The following is a 23,654-nucleotide window of genomic DNA, read 5'->3' on the forward strand; positions in this document are numbered from 1 at the left end:
CGTGTCACTGGTGATAAATGGTAAGGGTTTGTTTTTGTTTTTCTGGGTTGCTTTGGTAGATCATAGTGCTTATGATAGATCACTTCTGCAGTTCTGCAGAATTCCTTTAGGGCCTGACTCTAAGTGAGAAAAAACAAAACTAATCTCTGTATTCTGATGGATAGAACCTGAAAAGTCTTATCAGGTCGACCCTGAAGGAAAAAAGAATCTGGTGTGGAAATTTCACTGTACATCAGATTTCTTTCACAGCAACCTTCAATTGCAAGTCTCCTTCACACCCTGATTATTGTTTATTGGGGGTAAAAACCTCTTCATTAATAAAAAAGCTTTGAAGTGTTTGCAGCAGCACAGCAGGGGAAACATCAAGATATGTGAAGCACATTTGAAGTTGCCTCACTAAGATAAAGCTCAGTGAATTTTAGCCTGCAGCAGCTGTTGGTATTAATATTTTACAATGAACACAAAGCACACAGTGGCTTGTAGGCTTCTGATAATGAAATGATTTGGTATGTAGTTAAAGGACCAAAACTGATCTTTTTAGTTAATTTTTACTTGTCCCCTTCAGCTGCCTGATGCAACAGCTCTGCTGCATCCATTTAGGCTGAAAGTGGTCCCAGTAGATCTTGACTTCTTACACCGATGTGATTGATGTGTTTTCATGTATGCTTTTCACACTTTACAGTTGCCTTTAGACTTACATCTCCAGGCATTTAGCAAGACATTCTTATCCAGTTTGTTCTAGTTCAGTCCAGATTTCAAATCAATCCAAGTCATTTAAATATTCAGGTTCAGATTCAGTTGCATGCAGTCCACTTAAATCCAAATTAGAGTATAATAAAGTCACATTTAGTTGATTATATAATACCAACGTTGTCTCTCTAAGGAAGCCCTTCTGATTGTATCAAGTCATTAAACTTACATTTAATGACAGGGGACACAACTCTCCCAGTCAGGTAATCTGCTGGGACCATCTTGGGATTCAAATGAGAGGAAGGAAGGAAAGAAGGAAGGAAGGAAGGAAACTAAAAAAAACAAAAGCACTGGTGCATATGTAATTTTTATGAGAAGGAAAAAAAAAATAAAGTATGGAAAGTTAAGGGCAGTAATTGTCTCATTCAGGAAGGATAGACAGCTAAACATAGAATTACTGGGCCAGAACATAACGCTAAGTGCAGCAATATTTGCGCATTTTATGTATACAATGAGCGTAAAACAGGAGAAAGGATGTCCCAGGCGTATAGCATCATGACGACAACTAAACATCTTATATTTTAAGACAGTATTAGCTATTATCTTACAATATAACATGTTCATATTCCAGAGTTTTGTGTTTATGTGAAAATAATATTTACCACACAGTTTTCTGTTTTTCAGAATAAATAGGACTGATTTTAACAAAGATAAAACACAATACATCAAAGTGAAATTATGAAATAGTTACATTTTGCAACAAAGACCGACCTAAACCAGTCCCAGTAATACATATCACAGTATATATATCAGTCAGTTTCTGCACCACACATGTTGAATCTTTACACCCTCTACATGGCCTTTCACCTCCATTTAATCATGGTCTTTAAATATTATCTAAAGGGGTCCAAGCTTATCCAGTTTACACAGACAGCTCCCCTGAACTCCTGCCAAAGATCTTTTCAATCGTAGGTGTGGTATGGACTAGTAAAGTGGACAGCATAATGTTTTTTGTGACCATAAAATGTCCATATGACACTGTTTTTGCCTTATATTTGATACAATAGATAATGGGCTGCACGGTGGTGCAGCTGGTGGCACTGTTGCCTTGCAGCAAAAAGGGTTCGTTTCCCAGCTGGGGGGTTTCTCTGCATGGAGTTTGCATGTTCTATCCGTGCATGCGTGGGTTCTTTCCGGGTACTTCGACATACCTCCCACAGTCCAAAAACATGATTGTTAGGTTAATTGGTCTCTCTAAATTGCCCTTAGGCTTGAATGAGTGTGTGCATGGTTGTTTGTCCTCCCGCCCATAGACTGCTGGAGATAGACACCAGCTTCCCAGCGATCCACTATGGAAAAAGCGGTACAGAAAATGACTGACTGACAATGGATAATTGACAGTGTTATTGAATGATAGAAAACACTTCAAACTAGTTTAATTCAGAGGAAAGTGTTAAAACCCTTCTTCTTGTGCATGTAGCTCTGAAAAATGTCTGCGCCTTTAACATCCTCTTAAACAGTTGTGAATTTATAAAACAGCATGTAAGGGAAAGTAATGTGGTGGGAAAGGTGAACTGGGATTTTGAGTAGTCATCAAGATTTTCCTCTGTGACTTCAGTTTGTTTAAGGTTCACAGGGCACAGTTGTAGCTTATTTAACAAACTATTGTGCCTGATATGATAGCAGGAAATTGGGTCACATACTTCAGAGTGTTACATTTTACAATAATCCCCTGGGTATCACAAAAAATAAATAAATGCTAGTGTAAATAAGAGTAACAGAATGTTTTGAGGCCAACTCCCATCACACATCTGCTGCTCTATTACCAACAATCCAGACATTACTGGTGGTCTGGAACCCAACTGTTTATTGCCTTCAGTTGGAGAACTGAATGCTAAAAGAAAGCATCTTGTTTTTTAGGCAACATATAACTGGAACACTCTCTAAAAAAGATGAGGCCTTAAATCTTTTTTCTAAGCTGTTGCTTCAGATTAGATTAATTTGAGAAAATATATCAACATTCATGTCTTTGCTTGAAAATACAATCATTCTATGATTCTATTTATTCCATCACATGGAATGTTTGTTTTTTTAAAACAATTTCTGACCCACGTTTTTATAATGTAAAAGCTTTCTACAGGCTAAAGGTTTTCATACAACAGAACTTTCTATTAAATTCTTTATTTTCCTAGTATCTGGTTGCTTTTATGCTTAAGTAATACACTTTCTTGTATTATTGAAAAGGGGTTAAATTTTTTTCAAGTGGGGCTTGTTGAAGACGTTATGTGCAGAAACTGTCTAATCTTTCTGAATGAAGTCAGTTTTAATAACCATAAGGAAATTCAGGCCTTAAAATCAAATCAACAACTATTTAGATTGGACAAAATCCCAAACCTGATTTCTACCAACTTGAAAAATATTGTAATATGACAAATTTCCTTGCCATTCATGTGAACTTTAAGGCAGTCATACTTTCTCATTAGACACCTATTACATCAGTAAATTAGAATATGAGTTCAGATGAGGCTCGTTTGTCAGTTCAAAAGTGCCTGTCATATATTTCTGTTTTTTTATTTTTAAAGTTGACACGTTTAACTGGATAACTGGTAAACTTACAAGAATAAGCAGACAACAGTGAAAACAAGGCAACGGACATAGAGCGGGTAGTAAACAGGAGGATCTAGTGGCAAACAATGATAGCCTGATAGTATAAGTACCGAGGTGGTGAAGGAATCGATCAATGAACTAAAATGGCTAATCAGGTGAAATGTGGAGCAGCTGGTGGCAGGGAGAATGCAGAGCAACTGGAGGAGCAAGGCTAATGAACACAAATGAGAGGGAACACAGAGAAGTCCAGGAAAGTAATATAAAATATCTAAACACAAAGATGAATCATGAACATTATCTACCATGAATGAGTTGAAATAACCTCAACTATAGTACATAAACAGGGAGGTGCAGAGAAACAAGCAAGAAGGAACTCAAACACCTAATACAGGTAAATCATGACAGTACCTTTTGAAAATAATAACCTTTAAGAAGATTTTAAACTTGCTTTCATATTTTTAAACCTGCTTTCATTTTTAATACATTTCTGTTTTAAAATTTTTTTTTTTTTATTGGTTTGTTTGGTTTGTTTTGAACCTGTAATTCACTTATAGGTACCGCAAACATGGCAATCCTTAGAATAATGTTTTATTCTTGCGGGGCTTATTTGTTTGCTCCATTTTAAATGTTTTTAAAAAAGCTGTTCAGAACACTCCGGACATCTACTTCATGCTTATATAGGTGATACCAGCACCACACAGCTCACCACATTACAACCATTTGATAAATCTAATGAAGAGTAAAAGTCAGGAGTTATCCAAATTCAACCTCTCTTTCTGTTTAGGTCCGAGTCTGTGAGTCTCTGTAATGCATAAAAATAACTTGTTATTCCACAGAGGGGGAGACTTGATTTACTTTATAATTAGGTGAAAAAAAAGATGTGTGCATATTGCCATTCATATATCCGACATCTCTTGTGGCATTATGAAAGAAAAGAAGATGTGAGTTTTTCTTTTGCCACCAATGCCTTTGACTGCAAGGTCAGCAGAGTGTAAGGCTTACTGCTGAGAGCCTTTGGGAAGTGCTGTAGAAGAATCACACATTTCCCAAAAGCTTTTACAAATAGTGCATGATTAATATTGTGTTTGTGTTTTTATTTTTTTATGTTTTTAAATAGCTAATTAGCTAAATAAATTTCTAAACCCTTAGTCTTAATAAGAAAATGCTGCCAGAAAGAAACATTCTCTGTTGGGAAAAACACTTTTTCTTAGGATTGTTCTGGCTAATTGGATCGCAGCAGCTCAACTCAGCAGAGAAATCAAACAGTGGTTATAAAATTAAACTGATTCTCGGTTCTTCTAAAGACAGCGTGTAGGCTTTAATGAGCACATATTTGGCAGGTTTTAGGAAAAGCAAATGTATTTGTATAGCAACATTTATCCACTGGGCATTTCAAAATGTTTTACAGAAAATAAAAAGAACTGAGGTAAAGGAAATGGCATTAAAGACAAGCAACACATTAAAGGAATAACAGAAAGATCAAAGCATTTTATAAAAATAATTTAAAATTAAAAACAAATAAATAGCTAAGACATAATAAAAAAATTGACAGACAAATAATCTTGGTGCTCATGGGTAAACTGTAAGGTTTTCAGTCCTGTTTTAAAGGAGCCAACAGTTTCTGCACATTTTATTTTGCAGGAAAATAGTTCCAGTATTGAGGAGCATAGAAACTAAATGATGCATCCCCTTGTTTTGTTTTGTTCTGGTTCTTGGACTTAATCAGGGCTCTGGTGACCCGAGGAGTCTACATTTCCCTGAAATATTATTCAGTCATTTTGAAAATAACAGGGATCCAGTGTAGTGACTGAAGGACTGGGATGATCAATTTTCCTGGTGTTGGTCAGAACTCTGCCAGCAGTATTTTGGATGAGCTTCAGCTGCCTGATTGATTTTCTACAGATAGTAAAAACACCAATACAATAATGAAACTTGCTGAAAATTAAATTTACACCAGTGTTTCTGTGTTCTGTTTTCAGAAGAAACCTTTTCTTCTGTTTTAAAGAAGGCAGTAGGCTGACATTGTAAGAGATTTTGTGTAGGTGTTAACATAAAGATCTCAGTCCATAAATACGGACATGCTCTAGGTTTTAGCCTCATTGAGTTCATTTGATTCCTGATCTCCTGATCTATTGCTTTTTTTGCCAAAAATATGAGCCCAGTTTTATCTGCATTAAGCTGGGAGGAATTTGTGCCCGTCTACTCACTAATAAAATGGAAACACTCTCAGTAACTCTGGTCATTTTTGTGAAACAGACATACAATTGTGTGTCATCAGTATGGTTAAGAAATCTTAACATATAAATACTAAGTAAAGGCAAAAATGGACACTTGAGGAACACCACATGTGGTTCTTGTACAGTCAGAAGCGCCGAATGACACAAAGCAGTCTTGATCTGTCGAGGAATATTTGAACTAGTATAGTGCAGTGGCAGACAATCTGACCCCTAGTCAATCAAACAAGGTATCAAGATCACTGTTATTGACAGATTAGAAAAAGAAAAGTATACAGAAATTAAATGTGTTTTAAAATTTGTAGTGAATCTGTTAAAGCACCTTTTTCATCAAAAGCGCTGAGTAGATAGATAGAAATTATATAGTTCATATATAAAGGCATCTCTAGGAAGTATTCAGATCCATGGGGAAAAAGATAAAAACACTACTTAGGTAAATGCAGATTTAAGTGTGTTCTCATTAGATGTCCTCAAATCCCCATTTTCATTCACGATTGTCGCAGTTAATCGTGTTCCCTGTGTAGCTGGAAAATGACCTTTCTCTTGTTCCCTCCATCTCATCAAAATAAACAGTTTCTGCTGGCCAAAAGAAATGCAAATGCCTTCGCACTACAATTCCAGAATGGTCAAAGGGTTAATGAGTGACAAAGCGTTCTCATTATCAGCAGTGGGTAGTTGGGCTTGGTAAGTGTAATCAGCTCTAATGCATTTCAGTTCCTAATACTCCTAAACTGCCGACAATGCCAAGCAGGGCCATTTATTACTACCGGACACTCTTGTGGATCCAGTGAAACTGGCACATAGTCTCCAGTGCTTATTGGATGTTACAACAGTACTCCTGTTTAAACCCGAGATGATACCATACTCTTTATTTATAAAGCACAATGGCTGTTTTCTTTAAAAATTGTGAAAAAGGCAGTTAAATGATTATGATTTGTCAGACACATTCTTAGATAGATAGATAGATAGATAGATAGATAGATAGATAGATAGATAGATAGATAGATAGATAGATAGATAGATAGATAGATAGATAGATAGATAGATAGATAGATAGATAGATAGATAGATAGATAGATAGATAGATAGATAGATAGATAGATAGATAGATAGATAGATAGATAGATAGATAGATAGATAGATAGATAGATAGATAGATAGATAGATAGATAGATAGATAGATAGATAGATAGATAGATAGATAGATAGATAGATAGATAGATAGATAGATAGATAGATAGATAGATAGATAGATAGATAGATAGATAGATAGATAGATAGATAGATAGATAGATAGATAGATAGATAGATAGATAGATAGATAGATAGATAGATAGATAGATAGATAGATAGATAGATAGATAGATAGATAGATAGATAGATAGATAGATAGATAGATAGATAGATAGATAGATAGATAGATAGATAGATAGATAGATAGATAGATAGATAGATAGATAGATAGATAGATAGATAGATAGATAGATAGATAGATAGATTTGTTCCTGCCTCTTTTAGAGTGAGTTTTTGTTGTTTATTCAATTGTTTTTTCACTTACCATCACGCTGCCTGCTCCTCTGCATTCTGGGGTTCTATCTCGCAAACCATAACACAGTTAACAATAATCAAAACAATCTGAATGAATACACTAAAAAAATACAGTTTAATCAGATGTTTAAATACAGTGACTGAAAAGAGAGCTGCACAGGAGTGCAGTTGCTACTACTGTTACCCTGCAACAAGAAGGTCCTGGGTTAAAATCGTGGCCTGGGGTCTTCCTGCATAGAGTTTGTATGCTCTGTCCATCCATGTGTGGGTTCTCACCAGGTTCTCTGGCTTCCTCCTGCAGTCCAAAAACATGGCTGTTTGATCAATTGGACTCCCTAAATATCTCTCTGGTTTGACTGTGTTGGTGCATGATTTGCCCTTTGTGTCTCTGTGTTCCCCTCTGATGGGATGGAGACCTGGCCAGTAGGTACCCTGCCTCTAAACCATTGATTATTGGAGATAGGCAACAGCCTTTCCTTTGTCCCTACAAGAATTAAGTGGTTGTAGTTGGGTCAAACATTTTCAGTATCCTTCTATAAGCTTCTCCCAATAGTTTGCTAGCATTATGGCCCGTTTCTCTTGACAGAATTCTGCCCACAAATGTCAGATCAGATACCGATTTACATGAGAAACATGTAGAATGGGGAAAATAATGGGAAAAAGGTTGAGGTAAAACCAGCTCTGCAGTGGGACAAAGTAGCAGAATATGCAGTCAGTACATCAGATGTTAAGGATTATGACTGCTGTGTTGAAAAAGAAATAGTCCTGCACAGGTATTTTCCCTTCACTCTCCATTAAAACTGTGATACATACACAGGCCCCAGACATGACTCTTCACCTCCAACACTTCTTTGTGGAGTGCAATGCATTAAAGGCCTACTTGAGAAAGTGCAAAAGTCCCTTTCTGATGTGATTGGACTGTCAAATTTTTAAAATGACCTGTAGACAGAACATTTGGATCATCATGTCAAGCGAAACCGCAACCAAAAAGTTGAAGAAAAAGAGGAGCAAGTAAGACTGTCAAAACAGATTCTGAAACAGCAGCCGTACAATTCATACTGAGGCAGAGGTGGACCTCCTCTATGCTCCATGAGACACACCAGGCCTGCTCCTCTCACCTTCACATCATGAGCCACCCTTGAAAACCTGTTTTGCCCTATATATGGCCCCAAAACTACAACCCACTGAACCTGGCACAACAATATATTGGATGAAAGTTTTACAGGAAGGACCAAAAACCCCTCATGCACGACATGTTTTCCGAATATGGAAACCATGGATTTTCATGCTGCATCCCTACAAAATGCTACTGGATAATATTCATTGCACCCTGAACTACTGGAGTGAACTTGATGAGGCTTATGATCAAGCAACTTGTTATGGGCTAAGAGACTGAGCACCATCCTGATACTCCACGTATGCTGAGTGATGTCCCATGCCACATATGGACACAGCATCAGCGTGATGTTGGCCTTTTGGACACTGATCCTGTTATGGTGCAGCCCCTCTCTGACTCAATCTGAAGACCACAATACAAGATGAAGCCAGAACAAATTGAACGCATTAAAGACACCATTTTGGCCTAATGAATACATGTGTTTTAGTTCCCTGTCACTCGAACTGGAACACTCCCATTCTCCCTGATTCAAAACGTCCTGAAAAAGGGTGGGGATTGGTTCAATATTCAAGCCTCTCAATGAAGCTACAGTTCAAAACTTCCTTCCAGTGCCTGACCCTTATCTGGCCCTACAAAAATTGGCTCCCAGCAGAAATTCTTCACCTGTGTTGACCTTGCTAATGCATTTTTCTGTGTTCCTCTGCATCCTGACTGTAAGCATATATTGCATTCAAGGCTTCCAGTACACTTATACCAGGCTGCCCCAAGCATTCAGAGACAGTCCATCCATTTCCAATCATCTGGTAAAACAGCATGTGAAGTATCTAGATCTCCCTAACAATGTTACACTGCTGCAATATGTTGATGACTAATTGTTAGCATCACCAAAGGCTGTGGTCTGCCTGCAAAGCTCACACTCACTTCTCACACTCTTGGGTTTACAAAAGGAAGAAAGAAAAGTTGGAGGTCTGCAGAACGTCTGCCACATTCCTAGGCAGAATTATCTCAAGTCTGGGACATACTCTGAAAGGCACACAGTAAAGTGCCATTCTGTATCATCCTAAGCCACTCACTGTGCAAGAAATGCAGGCCTTTTTGGGGTGCTTACAGGCTACAGCAGGAATTATGTACCTCAATATACTTTCATTTTACAGCCCCTGAGAAACACTGTGGCCAATGCTGGAAACAGAAACCTGCAAGCCTCCTTACACTGGATCCAAGAGGCAGAAAAGTTCTTGACTAAAACAAAACAGGCCCTGCCGATTGCTGATGCCCTCTCAACACCTGATTATAATATTCCATCTTATTATGATGTTTGTGAAAAAGCTGGGATGTTGTCCTCTGTACTTTTTAAGAAAAAGGAGCGATAGAACTTGAAAAAACTTGAGAACATTGAAAAGGGACACACACACGCTGCACAAGACACGTAGAAGCCCTTTACAACGACGTCACAGACATCCAAAAAGCAGCACCAAATATGTGGGCTCAGAAAAGAGTCACACAGAACAATGGATCACATGATGGCAGGCTAGTAGCACCTGCAAAACTCTGCTATTTGCTGCTCAAACAGGGTCATAGGCCTGCAAATGAAGGAAAAAGAAAACTCAAGGTATTATGGAGATGAACTGGAGGCACTCTTTCATGACAGAATCAGTGACAAAGTGTATTGAAGCTTGTCAGACCTGTTCAGGACACAACCCCCAGAAATTATTTAAGAACCCTTTAGGATATTTCCTGTGCCTCTTTCACCATTGACTTTACGGACATGGATGCAGACAACCGAGAGAGAGGTTTCAGATACATGTTAGTCATGGTTGACAGATTTACAAAATGGGTGGAAGTTTTTCCCTGCAGAAAAATTAAGTGGCTGAAAAGGTTCCCAGGGTAATAAGGGTCAGACAACAGAAGTCATTTTAGACTCCAGCTGTATAGGCAGGAGATTCGGTGCAAGTTAAAGTTCACAAGACAATGTGGACCAAAGCCAGGTGGTTAGGACCATATGAAGTGACGGATGTTATGTCCCATGCCGTCCAGCAAAACAGTAAGGCTGGAGGAACTTGGTACCACCTGACACATTGTGCTCCTAGACCTCTTGCACTTTGAAGAGGTTAGGACCAATTTAGCATCTGCAAGTTCAGGATCTACATTTTAGTACACTGGCTGATCAAAAGTAGGAAATCCAGAACAGTCATGATTTTCCTGAATAACCTATGGAGAATCACTGGTGTGATCATTAACGGGTGTTTTTTGTTTTGCCAATTATCATTTACTTTGAGGTTGCAGAGAATAACACGACCCGAAATCACACCAAACGGCCTGTAGTTATCCAAGACCAACCCTTTATTGCAACATGTGACACAGATGATGAATAGAAGATGAGGTATTGCTGAATGGTCCAGTATCACACTTGTCTAGGTTAAAGAGAGCAAGAACCTCTCCCAGGTTCCAGTATCACACCTGAATGAGTTTCAGAGAGAAAGACCTCCGGCTGTGATGTAAATATTTTTCTCTTGTTAATGTGTTTAATTTTTTTTATCAAGTGTTTTTTAAGAGCTTTCATCAGTGAGTATAACAAGTTAAATACAAATGGAAATCCGGTTTCCGTTCTCTATGTGATTAAATTTAAGCTTACTGATGACCACATATTCTGAGTATATAGGGATAAACGGACACGAGTAGATGTAGAAATTATTCAATAGTCAGAGTAACAGAAAAGCATAACAGTGCAGCAGATAAGCAGAAGGTTATCTATAGACGTTGCTTACTGTGAGATCTGGAGGGCCTGAACATCTGATCACCTAAACATCTGATGAAGAATAAATGACAGCTTTATTGGTCAGAGTGCAGGGCCAGATGCTAAACACCAACAATGGGTGTGACAGCTCCTAAACCTGGCCACATCCCCACTTTAGTTATCACATAGATACATTTGCTACATAAGACTGTATAATGCTAAGATCAGGCATATTTTTCGTGTTTGTGGAGATGGCCCATACATCTACAAGTAACATTGATTCCAGCGGAGCGAAAAAGGTAATTTGTATGCATACACGTTATGTTAATCTACTCTTTTCTGATTAATTCAATATAACTTGCATTTAAGCAACCATGGTGTGATTATTTTAATCCAAGTGAAGTCTTCTTTCCAGACAATTTCAACCAGCAGTTAAGGAAAAAGCTGAAGTAAAATGTTCCTTAACACCCTTGTGATTCACAATTGGAATAGTGGCCTCTGGCTTGCAGGTTTCCCGCTTTTTCCTCCAAATGTAACAATTATAGTTTGGATCAAATACTTCATATATTAATTTCATCATACAACAGAACATCTCTCCTAAAATTTAAGGTTTTGGAGTGCGTTTGCAAACTGAATTGTGATGTTGCTTTTGAAGTAATGGCTTCTTCCTCTCTCTGAGTGGCCTTTCAGTCCATGTTGGTACAGGAGTCATTTCACGTAACACTCTCTCACCAGCTTCAGCCAGAATCTTTTCAAGATCTTTTGCTTTTGTTCTGAGAGTGATTAGCACATTACAAAACATGTTTGTCCCTGGGACAGAGAACCCTTCTCATTCCTGAGTGTCGTTCCCATCCTGTTTCTCCGCTTGCATATAAAATAAATAAAATATCCAAATATGTCTTATATGTCAGCCAAACACACTAGTCACAAACTCTGATCCAAGGATATCATTACTCTCTGTGTTCCCTTAGTCCGTGCAGAATTAGGGAAGACAGCCTTCTCTTAGTCTTCACCATTATCCTGGAATCATCTCCAAGAGGAACTGAAGCTCTCTGGTCTGATTTCTCAGGATGATATTTAATATGCGGGTCAAACATATTGTGAAAATGGCAGAAGGCTCGCTCTTGCTTTTGTTCTACAAACATGCTTTTGTTCCTAATCACGGCTTTGTAATTAAATATGATTTAAAACATTTTTACACTGTATTGTAATATGTACTTTTATTATTTGTGTGCACATGAGAATGTAAGGGTTAGTTTGTACTGTGTGCCACTATTTCCCCATTAACAGCTATGTTTTTTTTAGCCTAACCATTTACATGCTAATTATAAGTACAAATGTTAGACACTATACATTCTGAAGATATACGTAGATAAAATACAGAGGAATCTTTGATTGCTTGATTCTCTATCACCTTTAATAAGATACCTTTGCAGCCTATTCTAATCTAAACAAAACAAAAAAATAAAATAAAAAAACACAACCTATCTGGGCCCAAACAGAAACCAAATAAGGTTAGAAACCAGTAATTGGCCATCTTGGTCTTTCCAATAGGAGAAGGACTCTCTGTATGTGTAGCTGAAACAGGTATGTCATGCAGCTCAAGGACATCACATTTGAGAGAATCCATAAATTAAGCCATCTGATTGTAATTTTGTTTTTGCAAAGAATTATCAGAAATTATACAAACATGGAAAATGAGTGAAAATACAGTATCTGAAGCAGGTGGGCATGATTTTTTCACCATGCAACCTTGTCCTTTTGTAGTTTAGCATATCCTTACTCCAAAGGTTTAAAGACTGTACATCTTGTTTGTACACACATGAAGCCCTATCATTGTTCGCAGGTTTCTCTTTGAGGGTTGAATAATTTTTCAAAGCTTTAAATTAAATCTGCGATACTAGAAGTTTCTGTCAACTTCTTGGAGCTGAACATCATCCACATTATGACGAGTGACTACCGAGGTCTCCGTTTGCTCTGTCTGTCCACAGCCCCTCCTTTGATGGTGTCCTCTCCCCTCGGGCAAAAGGGAAGAAGAAGAAGAGAAAGTCTGAGCGAAAGAGAAAAAGAAGAAGGTGAATTTGCAAATTTTGCCAATACTGCAGTCAATGTTTCACACTTTTACTGGTTGAAATAGACCAAAAGAAATAAACAGAATGCAATGCACTGCATGAAACAAACACCATAAAACTATAGATTTTATGGTGTTTGTGCATTTAAATAATACTATTGCAATGGATTAGACTAATAATTTGAAATAATTTATTTTTATTTTGACTTTAACTGTCCTTGGATTTAATTGAACTGAATTTCAAATGGACTAGCATGTCCATTGTCCATTGATTTAGATTGAACCTGATTGTAACTATCTTAAAATTTAACTGACTTTCAACAAACTGTGACAATAGTCAATCTTTAATTTAACTAAATTGAAAGAATAAAATTTTATCACCTTGAAATGAAGTGTATCTATTTTTAATGACTTGAATGGAGTTCAAATTTATTTACACAGGACAGTATTTTTCTCTGAACAAAAACTGAAGTATAATTAGTCTGTCTTTGAATTTACCTTTTAGATTGTGCCAAAATAATTTGTATTTAAATTAACTGTATGTACTTTAAATTAATATGACAGAATTGAATAAAATTATTGCCACTGCCTACAGAAAACAGTAGAAATTTCCGATTGGATTTAAATTTGTGTGAACTGATTACTTTGGATAAATTGTCTAATTAACTGCATGAGTTGTACTGTATTTAATAAGATTGTGCCGGAATTATTTTTGATAGAATTGGCTTACAATGGATTATGCATTTAGAATTATGTAATTCAGTTGAACTGGATTATAATTCATTTGTCTAAAAGTTATTTTAAATAAAGTGTATTTATTTGGACTGTTAGACTAATCTGGAAGTATTAGGGATCTATTAGGGAGGAATATGGTATGAACAGAACTGCTTTAAATTAAAATACATTGGATTCAGATTGTTTAATTTGCCATTGACTTCGACTATATTTAATCATTTTTTAACTGGATTTGAAATTGATTGTTATTGAACTGATCTAGTTTTCACTGGACACAAATCTAAATTCTCTGTAAGGTGACTGAAATGACTATTGTTGCTAAATATTAATACTCAAAATAACTTTACTAAAATCAGCTCAATCAAAAAATCTTAGGAAGTATGTTTACCTTTTATTATTGTTTTTTTTTTTTTAAGGTCTCCTTCTCACAGTCTGTCACCACTGAGAAAGAAAAAGAAGAAGAAGAAGAGCTCCAAGAAAAGCAAGCGGCATAGGTAGTTCTCCCTTATTATTAGAGTAATACAGACATGGAATAACATTTGAAAAAAGTGTCCCAAATCATCTTCCTCTTCATTTCAGGTATACCTCCAAGAAGTCAAAACACAGGTATGCTAAAGTATTTTTGATTGTGAAGGCATTGTCGCTCTGAAACACCTCTGGCTCATTTTGCTCATTTTGCTGTCCTTTATCTCTCCAGCTCTTCAAATTTGAAACATAAGAGAAAGGATGTACGCAAGCACAAGAAAAGGTCAGTATGTGATTGTTGCATCAGAATCATGTACAGTATGCTCCTTCCTTCCTTCATGCTGGCATTTTGCAGTTTTTCCTAATTCGACCTTCAGCCACATAAGCGTGTTTGTGTTATGGCAATACAGTACAGTGCCTCAAAAATAAATTAATTCTTCATGATTTTCTACATTTTGTCATGACTAACATTAATGTATTGTATTGGGATTTTAGTGGATAGATCCAAATAGTATATTTTAAATATTGTGCTGCTAGGTGTACCTCCACCCCAGTGTCAAGTCTTTGCAACTCAGTTTTCTTTTAAAATCCCTCAGCTATTATAACTCTGTTTCAACTCTCAGCCCCGTTTCTTCCTTTGTCTTTTCTTCTCTGCTGCCCACCAGCTCACGGACTCGCTCGCATCGGAGGCGGCGCCACAGGAGGTCCGAGTTGGGCACTTCCTGCTGCCGATCCTTCACAGGGGACAGGTAGGGGCCCTCTTCCATCACTCCAACCTGTGCCCCCCACACGTTTTCTTATCAGCATGAGGCGTCTTGGTCTCACTGGAGCAATAACTGATAAGACAGAGGTGACTTCCTCCACCCCCAGTATACCCAACCCTTATCACAGCCTCACAGGAAATGGACTCAAATTCACTCCTGTGATCAATGCACAGTGCGAAATAGAGTGAAATATTGGGGGGTTTCGATGATATGAAAGTGGTACTGTGATATGGCATTTATTTCTGATTATATTCGATTAATTGCTGGTGGAATTGTTAGATAATGATGGTAATTATTTCTGTATGACCTCAGTTTGATGGAGATAGCTGCATTGTACATAAAAGGGCGACAGAAGATGAACAAACAACAAACAATCTGTTTTTATAAGGTGGAGTAAAGTACAAAATAAAGGTGTAGAAGGCAGGACTCACTTAGACAACAGTATTTAATAACAAATAGGTTAGAGGTCCATAAAGATATAAAGCAAGTTGCAAGGTGTGGCTTGAAAGACAGGCTCTGACACCAGTGGTGAATAATGCAATTAATTATCCAGCCCTAATACAAAATATGTAGAATAGGAAATTTAATGCACACACAACTTTCTAGGCAACAACGACATTATCAAAATATTGCAACTGCTTCACACATGCATTAATATATTGCAGTGTATCCATCAGAAAACAAAATGTATTATTTTTTTAACTAATGATGCACGCAAGTTTGAAAAGATTTAGACATCTCTTCAAATGATTTTTAAAAGTGTTTAAAGTTAGGCTTTTCCTAATAGTGGATGGTACAATGTTTCTTTGGTTGCCACCTTTGATAGACTGAAATGTCTGATCATAGGGGGTTCCTTATTCTTCTGACAAAAATAATAAAATAAAAAATAAGTCTGATAAATGTATCTTTAGGTTGTCTGTAGGTATTACACAGTTTTTCTTTGGGCTTTCTAGCTTTTCAGATGAATCTTTTTTATTTGGGTGTATGCTTTTTTTGACCTATAAATCCTTACATTAAATGGCCCCATGCTCAAGGGATGGACCAGTGCTGAATCTACAGATAACATACAATTTACAACATACAAAAAGCTAGCCTTCAATTGCATTCCTGCAGCTGTGAAGTGAATCTATAAAAAAAAAAAAAAAAAAAAAACAAATATGACAGTTTTGAAAGTAATCTCAGCACCATAAATGTAATCCCCAGGGAGTTTTAGCTGAAAATTGGTATTTACTACATCAATAAAATTAAGGGATAACCGTATTTCAGGTCCGCATTGAGTGTAAATGAGTGAAAAACCAGTCAAACTTAAAAAAAAACAATTTGCCTTGAAATGTCATGTATTTGTTGCCGAACAGGACCCTAACACAAGAATGAGGCAGGCAAAATCATGTCAAGCTAAATAATTAATAATAAAAACAGGACTAAACTCATATGAATACAATGGGAACACAGAGAAAAATGACTGTTCAGAACAAACAGGGAAACATCAGGTTCAAATGACCGACAACCAAACACTCCAGGAATCCTAATCTCAGACAAAACTACAATTAAAGAGCGCAGAAGTGGTGCGGTGGTGGTACAGGGGTAAAGTGCGCGAGGCCACAGTCCTTGACACAGTTGTCACGGGTTTGAGTCTGGATTTGACCTTTGCTGCATGTCTTCCCCTCTCTCTCCACCCCATTTCCTGTTGGTCAGCTAACAGAATAATATAACTTATTTGAAAGGTTATCATTCAATCAAACATTTTATAAAATGTTCATATAAAATTTATAAAATGTAAAAGCTCTAAAATAAAATGTTAATTAATGAATATACACTTGCAATAAATTGTATTGTGACACGTCAGAACTGACATTAGTTGGAAAGTTAAGGTAACAGTAGGCTCAAAATTGTTAAGGTCCGATGTAGGGGGGTCCAAATTCTTAATAGAAGATTCACAGAAAATGTCATGTCCCCTTTATTCCTTAATTGATGCCACACTCCAAAAGTAAAGTTATCACGAACTGACAGATAATGTTTTTTTCTTAGCAATTGAGCATACCCCAAAGAGAAGTCTCCCTGGTTGGTGAGCCGTATTGTAAGTATCACAACTGCTAATGGGATGACAAATAATCGCAAGAGCATGAAGAAATTTGATAGTACAATAAGGTGTGTGGATTTTCCACAAAGAAATGGTAACTTGTCACTTGTTGAGAGCTACACAACAAGTCAAAAGAGGAAATTAAACAAGGTGGCATCACAACTAAACTAAAACACAACAAGAACCCATTATTATAAAAACAAAACATGTACAGTGCCACCTAATATAATTATAATATTCAGTAATAATCTTCTTTAGTTTTCATTGCAACTACTAAATTCCAATAAAATGTGTGCTCTGCATTTAAGCGATCCTTTAGGGTGCAGTGGGCCAATGTTAAACGCCCGGGGAACATTTCGGGCCTAAGGGTCTTGCTCAGGGACCCAGAGCGGTAACTTGTGGGATCAAATGTGCTTGTCAGCTAAAAGAATTCACAGGCATTGGTAACATAATTCCATGTTTTATAATTAATTAACCAAAATATTTCCTCACAGACACCTGCACAGGTCTGGAGTTCATCAGGCTTTCAGAGGCATGGGAGGGGTTGGAGAGGAAACCCGAGCAGCGCTAAACCCTATGGAAAAAAAGTGGAGACGTACAACTAAATCTGTGTGTAAAATGGCTCCTAAATATCGCTCCAGCCTCTCAGCAGGCACCGTAAGTAGAGTTTACAAGTTCTACAATGCTGCCACAGGTCCAAATTAGTTGCTCTGTTTTGGCCATGTCAAGCACTTTATGGTTTTAACTTAATCATCTTGGTTCCAATGAAAACTAGTTTTATTATATATAGATTATTTGCTGGACAGCTGTATACTGACTATATATATATATATATATATATATAGATATACTGAGCCACTGTTTTAAGTGAATATTAAGTGAACATATTTACATATTTACTGTTTTAAACACCTTCTTTTTAAACTCCTTCTTCTGAGCTATAATAATATGTGCATCTCAAAGCAAAATCAGTTAAATTAAAGTTGCTTTACATTTTTATATTTATTGTGCAATCACACAAAGCTATTTTAGGTGTGAAATGAAACGAAGATTTATCTCACGGCATCACCTGTTAAAGCTATTTACCTTTTTATAGAAAACCTTTTCAACACAGGTGTGAAGCCAAAGAGGTGCAGAGGATAATAATGATGTGTTTTATGTTTACTACCGTGCTAAATCACGATGTGCCAGCAGCATTTAAAGGCATCAGGAGTGTCTTTCACAGCAGCTTGTTAGAACATAAACATTTATCAGAACAGAACTAAAAACAACACATGCATATAAACCATGCTGAAAATGTGTAAATCAGACATTGTTAATATACCTAAAAATATCCAACAAATGTATATAACAGAAGGCAGCACGGAGAGATAGTGGCAGTCTCTTTCTTTTTGGCATACAGTGTCAGCATATTCATTATATTGTTTGAACAAACTGACGAAAATCTCTGATTTCCTGGCTAACAACAAGCATAAGTTTTAATTTTCTGGTTATTATTATTCTTTGCAAACATAATATGTACTATTGGATGTTTAGTCCGGCTCATTTTTTGATTTACAGATATTCAATTCAATTCAATTCAAAGATACTTTATTGATCCCCGAGGGGAAATTAGAATTCCAGTACAACCTATCCAAACATACATCATGACACAAGACAATGGGGGGACGGGTCACCGTGGCTTTGCTGCCCACTCACAGGCGCTGCCCTTGCTAGATGAGAAAAGAGACCACATTAGGTAACTAGAGGGAAAAAAATCATATTTCACACTTTATCCTTAGCAGGATACAGTTTGAGATTCCAAAAAAACCTCAGCACAAAGAAGCAACAAGTTGACAAAACAACATCATGCTGGGAACGGTGAAGGTGGTGTGAGGGGTGCATATGTTTATCTTGAGCATGTGTGTGTGTGTAAGTAAGTCCATGAAGCACTGTCACAGAGGCCATTGTCCTTGATGGTTCGTTGGAATGTTCATCAACCGGCCACAAAGTTCTGAGCAGGTCCACAGATGTCCTCAGGGAAGGGAGGGGGCAGAGGAAGCAGAGCGTCATGTTTACATAACTTCCAGGAGAAGTTGAAGATAGCCAGCCATCAAGGCCGTGCAGGGGAGCCAGATTCAGAAAAACAATAATTATTTGGGTTAGGCTGACTCTTAATTTTCCGTCAGCCTTGAGAGTCTCGCTGGTGCTTCTCAAAGGCGAATCCAAACAGTCAAATTCCTGGTCTTTCGCCAGATCCGAGCGAACAGCTTTCTCCAAGATTTATCCCATTTCACCCTTGAGTCCAGGAACCGCAACCTGCCTGCGATCCTGTGTAAGGATCACATCCAGTCTGCGATTCAGCTCACGTAACATCTTAGTCTGAGTGTTGATCGCTCTGAAGATCCCATCACACATGCCAGGCAGCCTCACAATGGCCAGAACAGCTGCTGACATTCTCCGAATTTCTCGATATGCCAGGTAACCGCTGACTCCAAAAAGCAGAAATCCTGATATCAAACATCCAATTATATACACATCTTCCACATCCTCGACTGACATTATCAACAGACACACAATCCTCCACTTCTGCCAGGAGTCCATCGTGTATCCGGAGAAAAATGTCCCGTCCGGGCAAGTGGGCTCTCCCGACCCCTATCTTCTCGTCGAGAAAATTTGATCAATTGCATTGAGAGACCAGCTGACCAAATCCATATTTTGGAAGAATTTGGAAGATGTGCAAAAAGAGGCTCCAAAAAAAAGACAAGACACAGAGCTTAAGCAGGGTAGATATGGGAGGGGTGCGGGAGACAGAGAAAAAGCATCCACCTCCACCGAGAGCAGGAATAGTCTAATAGAGCCTCTAAGCAAGAATTTAAGTTAGATTCTGGGACTGTCTCAAACGAAGTGCTTGGTCGAATCTGGCATAAAGAGCAAACAAAGTTTCAGTAACAGATAAAACAGTTGCAGAATTATTTGGGTTCTTGGTAAAGAGTTTAGTAGTCCAGTGATAAACCCACTTGACAATACTGAAACCATAAAATAAGAAAAAAATATTTGGTGATACATCGATAAGGGTACATTTGTATTGTACGCAAATGCTACCCATATCAGACTTTTTCATGGCAGTCAGAAAAGCCCAATGTTTTCACCTACAAGAGAATTTGAATTGTGCCACTTCCTTATGTGGCACTAAATCAGATACGTATCTGATAGTTTTCAAAGCGTCCGCAGTCTGCAAGCTCATGTCGCATTTCATCCGACTTTTATGTCATTGTCCCGGCTCCTAGTATCCACACTGACTTTTCTCCCTAAGAGCAGTGACTGCTCCACAAAAAGCTATTGTCAATAGTTGTGCATTCTTTATTACCTTTCTTTGATTAGTAATGATGTGGTCATAATATTGTCGGCTCCCATTGCTCAACAGCTTCATAATGACTCAGAGACACCGACATCCATTTATGCTACCATCAGACTGATGCTGGTCACATTTAATTAGTAGTTTGAACGACCACTCAAAAGCAATCAGATTTCAGCGAAAAAACGAAATTGAGCATTAAGACCTACAGTGTGAATGTAGCCTTTCTCATTTCCTTATAGCAAAAATGTAAGCTTCCTTCTGATGTATTCAGATTTCTTTTGCTGAGGATTACAGTAAATCAACCACAGTTCCCTTGCTTCCTTATCCCTGGAAATTGAAATCTTAAAAATACCAGTCTAATATACATTATGTGGCCAAAATATAAGGTCACACCACCAAGTTAATGAATTACGATGTTACAATCACTTCCATGGCTGTGGGTGTATAAAGCTCAGTATGGACAAACCTGACTGACCTCCACAGAGTCCTGACCTCGACCTTCTTTCACACCTTAAAGGATGAATTACAGAGAAGGCTGGAATTCTTAATGTATCATCTAATTATGAACACACTGGTAAACCTTGTGGAAGATGTTGACAGAATAATTCAAGTTGCTATTGCTGGTGACTGTGGGTCCACCAACAAATTGGACCTTATACAATAAGAATAGGCAGGCTGCACAGTGGCGCAGTTGGTAGCACTTTTGGCTTACAGCAGTTCGATTCCCGGCCGGGAGTCTTTCTGCATGGAGTTTGCATGTTCTCCCCGTGCATGCGTGGGTTCTCACCGGGTACTCCGGCTTCCTCCTACAGTCCAAAGACATGCCTGTTAGGTTAATTGGTCACTCTAAATTGCCCTTAGGTGTATGAATGAGTGTGTGCATGGTGTTGTGCTGCCCTGCGACTGGCGACCTGCCCAGGGTGAACCCCGCCTCTCGCCCATAGACTGCTGGAGATAGGCACCAGCTCCCCAGCGACCCACTATGGAATAAGCAGTAGAAAATGACTGACTGACAATAAGAATAGGATGTCTTTAAAGCTCATGTACATGTCAAAGTACACAGACAAATACTTTTGGCCATATAAATGTCCTGATTTGGAAAAATCATCTAGAATGCCACTAAAGCCAGAATTCTGATGTAGAAAGTCAAAGGTATGTCACCAACCTCATCCTACAATCTAACATGGCGGCTGCATATACAGTATAAAAGCTAGTGTTAACTGCAGTAATACAATGTTTACTTGCAGGGTTTAAAATGTATAAATATGTTCAGTAAATATGTTCACTTAATGAACTTCTGGGATTTAACAGCGAATAAGGTGCATTTACCCTTTTCCCTTAAACCTTACAGGTGGTATGCTTTAATATTGTTTTAGAAGTTTTGACTAAAATCATAAAGATTTATTTAAAATAAAATAAAAAGACATATTACTTCAGAACCTCTGAAGTCCTCAGTTTTGCTGTTCGCTTAAACGTCTTGTAAAATACATTACCTAAGGCTCACATTAAGCAGATGAAAACTGTGCTGCTTTATGTTGAATTTTTTATAGTGTTCTTTACAGCCTTAGAAATGCAGCTATGTCCTTAAACCAATTGTCTCCTGCTTGGTGGAGTGTGACACATCTTTAATTTCTCCCCAGCAATCATTAAATTATGCTAATTGAAAATATGGATGTTTTTAATTACACACCAAACGGTCAGTCAGTCATTTTCTACCGCTTATTCCATAGTGGGTCACGGGGGAGCTGGTGCCTATCTCCAGCAATCTATGGGCGAGAGGCGGGGTACACCCTGGACAGGTCGCCAGTCTGTCGCAGGGCCACACACAAACAACCACACACACACACTCATTCATACACCTAAGGGCAATTTAGAGTGACCAATTAACCTAACAGGCATGTCTTTGGACTGTGGGAGGAAGCTGGAGTACCTGGTGAGAACCCATGCATGCACAGGGAGAACATGCAAACTCCATGCAGAAAGACCCCAGGCTGAGAATTGAGCCCAGGACCTTCTTGCTGCAAGGCAACAGTGCTACCAACTGCGCCACCGTGCAGCCCACACCAAACGGTTTGAATTGAAATTCAGTAAATTAATTCATTTATTCATGCCATCACTTATTTTCTTATTTCTAACAAGGACTTCACATTCTGATGGCTAGCCACACTGTCCAAGAATACACTGTAGTGTTTGTATTATGTTATGATGTGTCTATGAGTAAAATGGAGATTTTTTTCTTTCAAAAGTGGCATTTGATATCTGAAAAAAAAGATAAATGAGGACAACTCAGAGATCTTACAAGACTCATTCTTTTTCCCGAGGGCAGCCATGTTGATGTACTTGAGGTGAAATAGAAGAATGTGAATGTTTAAAATGTGTGAAACCTTTTAGCCCCAGGTGTGAACAGATTGTGTGGAAAAACGACTCGTTTATGTGTCCCTTGTGGGTGCTGTGTAGACCGATGACTGCATAAACCTTCTGGAGGATAGGGCCTAGTAAACTATAATTTTTTTGGCATCATCTTTTTGCATCTGTTGTTATTTTGCATTAAAGAAAAAAATGAAAAGCCAGCAGCTGTACCACTCACTGAATACATAAAAAACCTTAAAATAATTAAATTTTCTAATCTCACACGGAATGACATTTTATACTAAATTATCTACTCTTCAATTATTATTACTCCTAACATTTCTTTTCAAATAAATGTAACCTGAAACATTGTTTAATTCCCTACTTTCTCTTTTAAGGTTAAATATCATTATAAGTGTCAATGCACTTATAATGATTGTTCTATTAACTTCCACTTTCCCTGGGGTAAAAATATGGAGTGACAAATAGGCCTATTTCTATTAGTCACTCTTCAAAATGAGAAAGACAAGAGAACTTGCCATTCCAGTAAGGCAGATAAGTATTAAATAGGAAATAGATACACAAATCCTTGCCTGAACTTGTCCGTATCTACAGCTAGAGCAGTGATTAAAAGCTTAACATGTGATAAACATTGCTGGACCTGAGCTTATCATGCCACTAAGTAATGAAGAGGATGGTAATGGAGATAAAAACCCAAATCTTCAATGTTTACCGTTACAGAACTTGTTTAGACATATTAGACAAATGATAGTTTGAGGGTCATGCCCTCAAAATGCCTTTTCTATTTGTCATCGCAAATATAAATATGAAGATGTTTAGTTCAAATGAGAACAAAACTGAGCTTTATGGCAACAAAGACTCCACACAAGTACAGCAGAGGATTTGTCATGCAGTTGGCC

The 23,654-nt window shown here is 37.7% G+C and overlaps 1 protein-coding gene across 1 annotated transcript in view; it reads left to right on the forward strand.

Annotated features, from left to right (window-relative positions):
- The window catches only part of srrm4 (serine/arginine repetitive matrix 4), an 87,926-nt gene that overhangs the window by 51,486 nt on the left and 12,786 nt on the right, over positions 1-23,654 (forward strand). Inside the window, exons 3-8 of the mRNA XM_047381254.1 lie at positions 12,922-13,005; positions 14,153-14,230; positions 14,316-14,342; positions 14,434-14,484; positions 14,867-14,950; positions 17,540-17,702. Of these exons, the coding sequence (XP_047237210.1) occupies positions 12,922-13,005; positions 14,153-14,230; positions 14,316-14,342; positions 14,434-14,484; positions 14,867-14,950; positions 17,540-17,702 (487 nt within the window). The remainder of the gene's footprint in view (positions 1-12,921; positions 13,006-14,152; positions 14,231-14,315; positions 14,343-14,433; positions 14,485-14,866; positions 14,951-17,539; positions 17,703-23,654) is intronic.

The sequence above is a fragment of the Girardinichthys multiradiatus genome, chromosome 12 (genome assembly GCF_021462225.1).
Source record: "Girardinichthys multiradiatus isolate DD_20200921_A chromosome 12, DD_fGirMul_XY1, whole genome shotgun sequence".
Classification (NCBI taxonomy): Eukaryota; Metazoa; Chordata; class Actinopteri; order Cyprinodontiformes; family Goodeidae; genus Girardinichthys; species Girardinichthys multiradiatus.